This window comes from Durio zibethinus, chromosome 12 (assembly GCF_047325235.1).
Source record: "Durio zibethinus cultivar Kanyao isolate XHJ-2024 chromosome 12, ASM4732523v1, whole genome shotgun sequence".
In the NCBI taxonomy this organism is placed as follows: domain Eukaryota; kingdom Viridiplantae; phylum Streptophyta; class Magnoliopsida; order Malvales; family Malvaceae; genus Durio; species Durio zibethinus.
In genome coordinates, this window is record NC_143173.1 from 19,841,170 (window position 1) to 19,853,167 (window position 11,998).

The following is an 11,998-nucleotide window of genomic DNA, read 5'->3' on the forward strand; positions in this document are numbered from 1 at the left end:
TATGTAAAAAAAGAAATTGCAACTTAAGGACCAAATGAATGAGCTAAACAAACATTTTCAATTTTTATTCTCCAAAAATATCCTTTGGTTTTGCATTTAAATTCACTTTCTTTTTAGCTTTTAGAGGTAAAATACATATGGAAAATTAACAACTAAATGAATACATTTGGTTTAAGTTTCAAGTTCCGTTTTGTCAGGAGAAAAAACCCCTCATCAGGTCAAACTCAAAGAAACTGCTCAGTGGCCCATTTGGAGGCCTAAATATTGAGAACAATTATATGTTTGATTGATTGTTTTCAAAGGCCACCCCACAATTCAAAACATACAAATTTTAAGTGATATAAAACTGATACAAACACACATCAGAAGTATGTTCTACATATAGATAGCATTGATTTTTTGCTAAGCCAAGAGTAATTTATTCAGAAGTCTCAAAAAGACACAAAAGTTCAAACATCATACCAGCAATAGCTAGTGATCACACTCACAGTACAAAGTAACGCAGCTGCAAAAGACAAGTAAAATCGAAAAAACACCCCTAAAACAGAACTGATATTACAAAAGAACATCCTCGTATTAACACAGCAGCATAGAAAGTCCATAAACAGTATGGTAAGCACAGGTCTAGCACCAAACCATAAACATCTGCATTCCATTCCACTCCAAGGTCTGGACATTTGAATACATTTTTGACAATCTTTAAAAGCCTCATGGCACCATGACTTATAGGAACTAGTGACAGAGAGCAAAGCAGTGATCCACTCCCTCAGCACATGAGAAAGTCTGTTGTTAACCTCTGTCAACTGCAAAATACAAAAAATGAGAATAATAATAACCAAAGCACCAAAACCTGTAATGAATGATAATATTTTGTGTATGTCATCGTGGTTACATATGAACATGTTATTAAAGGAACTAAACATATTTACCAGAACCAAATATTTAATATTAAATGATCTGTACTAACCCATCTTTTTCATTGCGCAGCATACCTGAAAGGAAATTAGTTTATATTCTTGTGAATATAAACTTGAGATTCACTTGAGAGAAGGGAGCATCTAAATTATAATTCTGCATTTATCCAATTATAATAAAAATTATTTATGGGATCCAAGATTTTTGAGTTCCAGCTCCATCTAAAATTCTCCACCTTGGCAATGAAAAATGAAAGACATTAAGCTGAGTAAGAATCTAAGACGACAAACCTGTAGCGGTGTGCCTGGTTTGAAATCGACAAGCAATTGTATTAATCACTGATCTGAAAATGCAAGAAAAGTGTCTTTAATTAAAACATTCACTGTATTTCACATACAAATTAAAAGACGCTTCTAGAGTTGTTTATGAGATTTTACCTCATCAAGGTGGATGGAAGGAATATGAGCTATCTTGAACCACTCCTCCCCTTTCCTATTTTGAAGCTTCGGATTCAGCAGAGAACAGTCTGTAATACTTAGAGAAGACAAGCAGGAAGGAAGCCTATGTTCTGGCAATGAATCAAGCTTGTTACAGCAATTTATTTCAAGCGCTTGAAGAGAGGTGAGTTTATGAAGTCCCTCCCTGTCCAGGGAGGTAAGATTCGAAAGCCTGCTGATGCGCAGAGAGTTAAGATTTATCGGCAGCAACCCCTCCTCCGGAAATGACTCCAATCTTTGGCATCCACCTTCAATCTCAAAATGACTAAGAGAATGAAGTTTATCTAACTTCCACCCATTTTGGGGAGTGATTTTGTCACAAAAAGAGATGCAAAGTATAACTAGGCCGGATGGCAAGCCCTCCACAGGAAGCGACACCAGTGCTGGACATTTGCTTATATACAGTGATTGAAGAGATTTGAAGCTTTGCATCCGTTGCAGCGACTTGAGACTCCCGCAGTTGAAGAAAACCAGTGATGTCAGGTTTGGAGCTTGAAATTCCTCTTCAAGAAAGGACCTAAGCTTAGGACAATCTTTGATTTCCAAGGCATCAAGTGAAGTAAGTTCAGTCTGCAATTCCTTCTTAATTGAGAGACATTCAAGATTTCTGCAGTCCCACAGACTAAGAGCTTTAAGTTTTGGGAAGTAATTTAACGGGAAAATTTCGAGAGAATCACAACTACTCCCTAAACATAAATCTTCTAGGAGCACATCTTGGTTCATCACTTTGTTAGGCTGGGGAAATTCTAAGCTCTTGCAGTTGTGAATGTAGAGTGTTTTCAATGAAGGGGACAGAGGAAAGATCTTGAGGGGAATACAATCAATGATATATAAATGTTGAAGAGAAGACCTCTCTAATATTTCTTTAGGTAGCATATCCGAAGCATATCTCTCAATTCTGAGGCTGTGCGAGTCTGTCGGCAGTTCTATTGATTGTTCCATGCCAACGCTTGAAACATTTAAGCTCAAGGAGGAAGAAAACTGCTGATTTCCTTCACTTGATGAAGGTTTTGTCTGATCATCATCTTGCACTTGCTGCATTATCTTTGGAGAGAACTCTTTACTTCTCTTCTGCACCTTGTCGCAGTTCTCTAACTTCAATACACAATGTTCGGGAGTCCATGGAAGTAAAGCTGCAAGCTGTTGACATTCAGAGATCTCCAGTTGTATCAAAGAGGGAAGGGCCTTTGGTAAATCCCCTTCCAATTTTGGACAGTTTATTATATAAAACACTTGCAGACAGGGAAATTCCTCACCATCCACTTCAAGTGGTGTCCACCGTTCCCATTGTGACATAGCCTCAAATTTCAAAGTCTGAAGAGATTGAAAAGGTTTCCGAAAAGGTAAACCCAGCCCATAAAATTCAGGGCCAATGCTTCTTACTCCTCTAATCCTTTGAAATGTAAGATGTTCAAGAAAAGGCAGCTGCCCAAGTGGTGGCAATGACGAGCAATTGTTGTTGTCACTGACATATAGAAAAGTTATTTTGGAGAGGGAAGAAATTTCCAACCACTTCGGGAACTCTTGACCACCATAAGATCCAATCGAAGGTTTTTCCAACTCTTCAGACAGCTCTAGATCCTCCTGCACTGTTCTCTCCTCTGCTGAATTTTCCTTAGTTCCAATCCGTTCCAACTGTTGTTCATTGCCTGAAATCTGAGTCATAGTTGAAAAGGACTGCGGTTTTTCAAAAGTTCCAGACAGCTCTAGATCCTCCTGCACTGCTCTCTCTCCTGCTGGATTTTCCTTGGTTCCAATCCGTTCCAACTGTAGTTCATTGCCTGAAATCTGAGTCATACTTGAAGAGGACTGTGGTTTTTCAAACTTTCCAGACAGCTCTTGATCCTCCGGCTCTGCTTTCTCCTCTGCTGGAGTTTCCATAGTTCCAATCCGTTCCAACTGTATTTCATTGCCTGGAATCTGAGTCATACTTGAAGAGGACTGTGATGCAACTTCACCGTCACTTTTTGATAGTATCTTATCTTGAGTTTCCTCCTTGTAACAGGTGTCTAAATCCAGTACACAATGTTCAGAACTCCGTGGAAGTGAAGCCACAAGATTTTCACAATTAGCGATCGCCAGTTTTCTTAAAGTTGGGAGGCTCTTTGGTAAACCCCCTTTCAATATTCGACAGTTTACAATATAAAACTCTTCCAAGCAGGGAAATTCTTTGCCTTCCGCTTCAGGTAGTATCCACTCTTGCCATTGTAACATTTCCCCGAATTTTAAAGTCTTAAGAGACTGAAAAGGTTTAGAATCAGATACATCTACCCCAAAGAATTCAAGGCCAATACACCTTATTCCACTAAAGCCTTCAATAATGAGATGTTCAAGCGACGACAACTGCCCAAGTGGAGGCAATGAATTACAATTATAACAATCACCAAGATGTAAAGAAGTTATCTTCAAGATTGAAGAATCCCCCAACCACATTGGAAACCGTCTACCACCATAAAATCGAATTGAAAGCTTTTTCAACTCCAAAGAAGGTTCTAGATTCTCAAGCACTTCTTCCTGATTTGTTGCTGAAACTTCATTCTTATGGCTCCAATCCAACTCTAGTTCGTCAAGATATCGCATATTTTTCAAATTGGCAGCGTATGCATCGGAAGCAGAAGATACATTTTGCAACATTGAAACAGACAGAGACCCATGAAGATAACGAAGTGCCCCCAGTTCCTTAATGCTTGACCCATCATAGCCCACAACAAAATTAGACAAACTTCTAAGGTACATTAATCTGTCCATTTCTTTTGGCATCTGCTTCAACCCAGCTCCCTTAATGTGAAGCGTTCGCAAGTGAACCAGCTTTACTATGCCTTGTGGTAACATACGAAGAGAAGAGCAGTTCGTCAATATCAATGTTTGTAGACAGTACAGAGTACATAATGATTCAGGCAAACTTTTTAACGTACTGTCAGAGACATCTAGGTAACGTAGACATTTCAAGTTTCCTATTGAAGCTGGCAATTCAGCATATTGAAAATGAGGTATTGATAGGACTCGTAATCTTACTGTTCTTGCAAAAATAAGCTGCAATGCTTCAGGACTTAATTCACAAGATTCATGACCTGAAGGACAATTAATCAGATAGATGGTTCTTAACCTCTTTTCAAGGATGAAAGATAATTTTTTATCCTTCTCATGTTGGCTTGTTAGCAGTGATAGATGCCGAGTCCTTCCAGGTATTGCAGGTCCTGTTATTTTATTGGATAATCTGGAATCCAATCTGAAACAGACTCCTTCGGATACAAACTCAGCTAAATCATGCATCAGATCATGCATTTTAAAGCGTGAGCTGTCACCCCGTGTAAAGAATGACCTCTGCAGTAAACCGTTAAAGCATTCAGCACCAACCTCCTTTTCCTCTGATTGCACGGTAGACGGTTGTAGAAAGCCTTCCGCCATCCACAAGAGAACCAGTTCTTCCATGTCAAACTCATAATCTTTGGGAAACAACGAGCAATAAGCAAAACATCGCTTTAATTGTGCAGGGAGGTGATAATAGCTCAGCCATAGAATTGGTGAAATTGAATCACCAGTTTTGGTTCTAAATGACTCGAACTTCAGCTTTTCCAGGTTCTCTAGGACAAAGAGCCATTCTCTAGAGGTCTTTTTGAAACGCAAGAGCCCCCCAATTGCTCTCACGGACAAAGGTAAACCATGGCATTTCTCCACAATATTCCTTCCAATATACTTCAGATTTTCCACGTCACTTCTATCCCTCCCCGCAAATGCAGAGCTTTCCAATATGGACCAGCAATCCTCCACTGTCAATGCATGTACATAATAAGGAGTGGAACAGCCCATAACAGATGCAACATTAACACTGCGTGCGGTAACAATAATCTTGCTTCCCCTTGCCCCAGATTTAAGCGAACTTAGTAGGGCGTCCCATTTACTAAAATCCTCGTTCCAAACATCATCCAAGACAAGTATAAATTTCTTCCCAGCTAAGCTAGCACTCAATTTTTCTTGAAGCTCATCTAATCCGTATCCCTTAAAACTGCAAAAAGTGACAGCCGCAAGAATTTTCCCGGTGATTATGTGAACGTCAAAATCGATTCCAACACCTATCCATACTTTTGGTTCGAAATGCATACGCACTTTTTCATCGTTGTATACGAGCCGCGCAAGGGTGGTCTTGCCCAACCCTCCCTCGCCAACTAAGGCAATCGCAGCAAGATTTTCATGCCCTGATAGTAGCAAGCGGACAACGTCACTCCTGTCTTCTTCTCTTCCATAGATTGCGGTTTCATCTAGCAAAGATGTACTAACAGGCAAGCTGTCTAACTCTGACAAACGCATTTCATTATGCGTTTCTAGTCGACGGAAACCAAATTGATATTTTTTTCACAGCAAGGGCATAAACAACTTCCACAGTTTTCCTAATCGATTTCATTCGCCTCGCATTTCGTTTGGTAGAAGTAAGGAGGGACCCTCGTGCCCAGGATTTGAAGTTCTGAGATTCAGCTTCTAGGTTGCGTCTTGTGGCTTCATATAAGATCTCATCCACCACATCCTCTGCATCGTAAACAGCATCTTCCAGCTCCTGAAGCCAAATCTTCACGATCCTCAGTTGAAGTTGCTGCTTCTCTGCGTCAATAATCACATCGCTAACCATCTTCAGTGCTGATTCCAACCTCTTCAAGAATGAAACAGACTTTTCTTTTGTGAAGCTGGGTGAGTCTAGAACAGAGCGAAGCTTTCCTAACAGCGCCGCAATGGAACAAGACAAACCAGTCATGTTAAAAGCAAGCAGAAGGTGAGGCAACGGCAAGAAAGGGATTGGTTTTGTTTGATCTAATGAGATTTCAGAGGTGGATCAGCGCCCAAGAAACTTATTTCTGCAGCGATGAGTCTTCCTTGAGTTTAGACTTTTCGATTTGGTTGCGTAAATTATTGAGCTAGGGAGAAATTTCAATTAGGGGTAATGGAAATGACGAGTTAGTGGTATGGCAGAAAAATATTGTTATTAATGCGTCGAGTGTATAGGTATTTTTGTTAGTATTTATACTTTGGCACACTTAATGTAATTTAGTCTAACCGAATCAATATATTAAAAAACTTGAATTTGAATCAAAATTTATTATTCGAAATTCAAGTGAAACTTAATCAAATTTTAATTTTTAAGTTTAAGTTCAATTCGAAATAAAAATTAAATTATTCAAATTTATTGGAATAAATTTATTTATATAATAAAAAATTAACTCGTTTTTCATACTCAATTTTAAATTTGATTATTTATATTTGAATTTGAATTGATATATATATATAAATAAAATAATAATTTTTAATTAAAATAATAAAAATATAAATTAAAATATAAAAAATTAATTAGCGTTGATGTATTATTTGAATTAAGATTAAAATATTTATATTCGATTTATCAAACGAGTGGAATTATTTGAATTCGATTTGATAATAATCGAATCAATATATATATATATATATATATATAAACATAAAAAATAACTAAAGATAATTGAATATGCAATTTCAAAATATAAAGAAAAAATAAAACCAATTATCAGTTTAATAAAAGTTTCTTAAGAAAAGGTTTATATTATATTTTTAAGAAAAGCAAAAATTAACTAGGAGGGATCAATTTAGTACAATGAAAAAATTTTATATTTTTTAATAATTAATTACAATAAAAATAAATGATGAAATTAAACTTTTTCTTAATTAATCATTTTCATCTCTTGAATTTATGAAAATTAATTGTTAAAAATAAGTGTAAAACTTTTGAACTTTATATCGATATAAATTGATTACTTCTCAAAATTAATATATCTTCATTAATTTATTATTTATTGTTATATAAATTTTTTTAAAATTCACAAACTGAAATCATATCACTTAATTCGTTTTATAATGTGTGATTGAGTAACCATGCATATTATAATAGTTTTACAAATTAATAATTTTAATGTAAGTTAAAGATAAAAATTTATAAAATTTTAGTAAGATTTTATATATTTTATAATAAAATAAAATAAAATAATTAAATTAATAAATATATTTATTGATAGGTAAATTAATTTTTATAATATAAATTATGTAAAATAATATTTGAATTAGAAAATAAAATCAATATATTAATTTTATGTTTGATGCTTAGGATTACTGATAAGATGTGATGATAATCATTCTATATCATTTTTTTATTTGTATTTAAAGAAAATGATAAGAACTGTAAGGAGGATTAATATCCTTTAGCATAGGATTATTTAACCTCTCCAAGTGGATAGGATTATTTTATTTCTATAAAATTAAACTTATATGTCTAATTATACCCTTAAAATTTATATAAAAAATTTAAATTGTATAAATTTTGAAGGAATACTTTTGATAAATAAATAAATTATCTTATCATAATCTTTGTATGCATTAAACACAAAATAAGATGATATTATTTAATTTAATCTTATTTATAATATTATCTTATCATATTTTATTATAATCTTATGTACTAAATATAACCTATATTCATAATAAAAGTAAACATTTTTTATTTATAAAATATTAAAAAAAAACATAGATTATTTTTGAAACTATTACAATAAATATTAGTTTTAAAATATAAAAATTTATAATAATATAATTAAAATTTTAGAAAAAAAATAAAATTTTAATTCATATATTAAGTGGGTGATATTCACTATTATTAATTTTATATATCATTTTATTTTGATAATAAAAGTTTTTCATCATTTTTTATAGACTTTTTGGATGGGAATTAGATTACATTCCAAGTTAATAATCTGATTATTCTTGATGATCTAAGATTACCATCACCTAAAATCATCTATAATTATCAAATATAATGATTTAATTACTATATAAATCATCATAATTTTTAGAATAATTACCCAATCAAACAGGACCTTAAAGAATTATATTAAACTAATAGACTACGAAAAGGTTGCCAACTCAACCTTAGTTGGGAGCAAACCAGTCAACGCCACGATCGGAAAGAACTAATCAGAAAAGTTATTCTCAACTCTTAAAGTCTTACTACAATCAAGTTTTTCATTGTCATTCGATTTTTACTTGTTCAATCCTTCTAGCTGAAAAAAAAAAAAAAAAGGAATGGTTTCGGAGGCTGTGGTATTAGCCGTGGGAGGGGCATTTCTTTCGTCCTTTCTTAATGTAGTGTTTGATAAGGTGGCAACTGTCCTGGAGAAGCCGCTAATCAACATCTTCCCGGGAACGAAGCTGAGAGATGATCTCTTGCAGAAAATGGAAATATTACTGCTAACGGTGGATAAAGTGCTTGGTGATGCAGAGGAGAAGCAAATCATGAACCCTTCTGTCAAAAAGTGGCTGGACAAGCTCAAAGACGCTGCTTACGATGCTGAGGATCTACTGGATGCCATTGGAATTGAAGATCAAGTTCAGGAAAAGCAGGTAAAAGACTTCAATACTCGCCTTGAAAACATTGTTTCAAAACTGGAACTCATTGCTGCGGAGAAAGATATCCTTAGTTTGAAAGCAGGCCAACGATGGAAATCATTTCCAAGATTACCCACTACTTCCTTGGTCGATGAATCTGAAGTATGCTTCAGAAATGACGATGAAAAGCACCTTCTTGATGTTTTGTTGTCTGATGGCGTGAAGAGGAAGGGGATACCTGTGATTGCAATTGTAGGAATGGGTGGGATTGGAAAAACCACCCTTGCTCAGTTTTTGTATAATGATGTGATGGTGAAGAATCATTTTAACTTGAGAGCTTGGGTGTATGTCTCGGAAGAATTTGATGTTTTTAAGGTTACCAAAACCATTTATGAGTCCGCCACTTTGTCGCATTCTGCTATTAAAGACTTAAACGTGCTTCAAGTCAAGCTCGAGAGGACATTGATGGGCAGAAAATTTCTACTTGTGTTGGACAATGTTTGGAATGAGAGTTTTAAAGAATGGGATCTGCTGCGTAGACCCTTGCAAGTTGGTGCCCCTGGAAGTAAGATCATTGTGACTACAAGGAGCCAAAGTGTTTCATCGACCATACATGATGTACTTGTTCATGATTTGCAGATGTTATCTAAAGAAGATTGCTGGTCATTATTTGCAAAGCATGCGTTTGGAGATAACGATCCGGATGAAGATTCCACCCTGAAAGGAATTGGTGAGGAAATTGTGAAAAAATGTAAAGGCTTGCCTTTAGCAATTAAAACACTTGGGAGTCTGCTGCATTCCGAAGTTGAGGCTGAGGAATGGAACAATTTATTGAGTAGTAGAATATGGGATCTGCCGGATTATAAGAGTGACATTCTACCTGCCTTAAGGTTGAGTTACCACTATCTTCCTTCTCAACTAAAACGCTGCTTTGCATATTGTTCCATATTTCCCAAGGGCCACAAATTTGAAAAAGGGGATTTGGTTCGAATGTGGATAGCCGAAGGCTTAGTGCAGCAGCCAAACAGTGGAAGAAGAATGGAGGAAGTTGGTGAGCAGTACTTTCATGAACTGTTATCAAGGTCAATTTTTCAACAAAATCATGATCAATCACGTTTCATAATGCATGACCTTGTCAATGATTTAGCTCAACATATAGCAGGCGACTTTAGTTTCAAGTTTGAGCATGATAGCCCTCCCCAAAACCCTGCAAGGGTTCGCCATTTGTCATGCATATTAAAGCCAAGTGACACGCCTGATAAATTTGTGGCCTTCTATGAAAAAAATAAGGTTTTGCGGACCTTCCTTCCACTCAGATCACCAAGTGAAGGTAAGACTCGTTTTGATTCTGGAGTCTTCAAGAAATTGTTTCCATCGCCCAGTTGCCTGCGTGTATTGTCATTGTCATCTTACAATATAACTGAGTTCCCTGCTGATTCAGTTGGCAACTTAAGACAGCTACGCTACTTGGACCTGTCTGGTGCTGCCATTCCACATTTACCAGAAAGTGTAGGCTGTTTGTATAACTTGGAGACACTGAAGTTGTCAGGTTGTCCTCGTCTCACTTTTTTGCCAGCAAACTTCAGCAACCTTACCAAATTGGAGTATCTTGGTATCGAGGGAACCCCTATCCTGCAGATGCCTCCAAATTTCGGTAATTTGAAACGTCTTCAGCTGTTGACTAAGTTTGTTGTAGGCAACAATAATATGTCAACTATAAGTGAGGTAAAGGATCTTTCTCTTCTACGTGGCACCCTTTCTATTTTGCGGTTGCAGAATGTCTCTCAGACAGCTGATGCAGAAAAGGCCAATTTAAAGGATAAGAAGTACCTCTGTGAGTTGATTTTTGAATGGGATGCTGATCCTTGTAATGGCAATCTACAGAATGCAGCAAATGATCCTCAAAACGGATACATAGAGAATGCAGCGAATGTACTTGACAAGCTACAGCCTGGCGAGAATTTGGAGAGGCTCAAAATAAAAAATTTCTTCGGTATGAGGTTACCAAAATGGTTAGGGAATGCTTCGTTGTCCAAAATTAAAAGCCTAACTCTTGACAATTGCCAAAATTGCAACTCACTGCCACCACTTGGGCAACTACCCTCTCTCAAAGAACTCACCGTACACGACCTGGCTGGAGTAAAAACTGTGGGCCAAGAATTCTACGGTGATAGTGTCGTGGCCTTTAAATCTCTGGAAACTTTAATGTTCGGTAGGATGGAAAATTGGGAGGAATGGTTACCTTTCACAAATGAACAAGGATTCCCGTCCCTCCACAAACTCCTTATGACCGAATGTAGGAAACTGACTGGGATCCCCATCCAACTTCCCTCTTCAAATTTGCATATCGACGAGTGTGACAAACTTAGATTTCAAGGTATGACAAACCAGTAATATAATCAAATCTCCGGCAATTAGTAATAGCCAGCTGTGGAGATTTAAAGGATTTGGCGGAACAGACTTGTTTTGAACCGGTTGAAGGTTAGCGTACATAAACCTTTTTTTTTTTTTAACAGTTTATTTGCTTGTATGTCTTTATACATTGTGATATCGGATGTCCCATATGAGATTGATGAATCACTTCTTGTTTACATAGGTCATCGGCAGTGGCAAAGTGTCATTGAACCCAAGTTTAATTTGGAGATAAAGCGGAGGGAAAAAAATACTTCAATGGAGAATCTGGAAGCGGTCGAGTAGTGAAATTATTTGGCATGAATACCTGGCTTTGAACATTTCTCATAGTCCTTTGCGCTCTCACCAACCAGTATGAGATTCATAGAGTAGTAAAATTACTTGTGTTTTCTACCCGTCTAATGATGTGGATTTTAACATCAGAATCGTCTAGTGAAATTATTGTCAATGTTTGTTTTGTAAAAATAATGCTAATTTGTTTCACATCTAGCCTCAAGTCAAGATCAAATTATTATTTTATAAACAAGATTAATATTTTTAAAAGAGGAAGATAATTTTTAAAAAATTAATACATTTTTTGTTGAGTAATTAATTTTTATCAAATAAATATAAAAAATACATAAATAATTTTTTACGAAATAAACAGAATTTAAATATTTAGATACATAATTTTATCTTCACAAATAAAATTCACTAGATTTTAACATACCCACTGCATGGATGGAAGGAAATGATAAATTAAAAAGTAAAATTTACGCTTTGAAAAAAAAAAAAAA

The 11,998-nt window shown here is 35.6% G+C and overlaps 2 protein-coding genes across 2 annotated transcripts; one reads left to right on the top strand and one right to left on the bottom strand.

Annotated features, from left to right (window-relative positions):
* Nucleotides 1–391: 391 nt before the first annotated feature.
* LOC111297263 (putative disease resistance RPP13-like protein 1) lies at nt 392–6,348 on the bottom strand. The gene is given in 4 exon segments (XM_022891925.2): nt 392–803; nt 1,206–1,258; nt 1,353–5,724; nt 5,726–6,348. Coding segments are annotated over 3 exon segments (4,818 nt in total). The 5' UTR covers nt 6,160–6,348; the 3' UTR covers nt 392–803; nt 1,206–1,246.
* A 2,159-nt stretch (nt 6,349–8,507) lies between these two features.
* Nucleotides 8,508–11,507, top strand: LOC111297731 (putative disease resistance RPP13-like protein 1). Its single transcript, XM_089741805.1, has 2 exons — nt 8,508–11,187; nt 11,407–11,507. Exons 1-2 carry the CDS (start codon nt 8,508–8,510, stop codon nt 11,505–11,507), a joined length of 2,781 nt encoding a protein of 926 aa, XP_089597931.1.
* The last annotated feature ends 491 nt before the right edge of the window (nt 11,508–11,998 follow it).

What these genes read in the sequence shown, in the direction of transcription:
- LOC111297731 (XM_089741805.1), top strand. Translation starts at nt 8,508, where the DNA reads ATGGTTTCGGAGGCTGTGGTATTAGCCGTGGGAGGGGCATTTCTTTCG. An exon ending in TGACAAACTTAGATTTCAAG is followed by an intron (nt 11,188 to 11,406) that starts GTATGACAAACC and finishes TTGTTTACATAG; the next exon opens with GTCATCGGCAGTGGCAAAGT.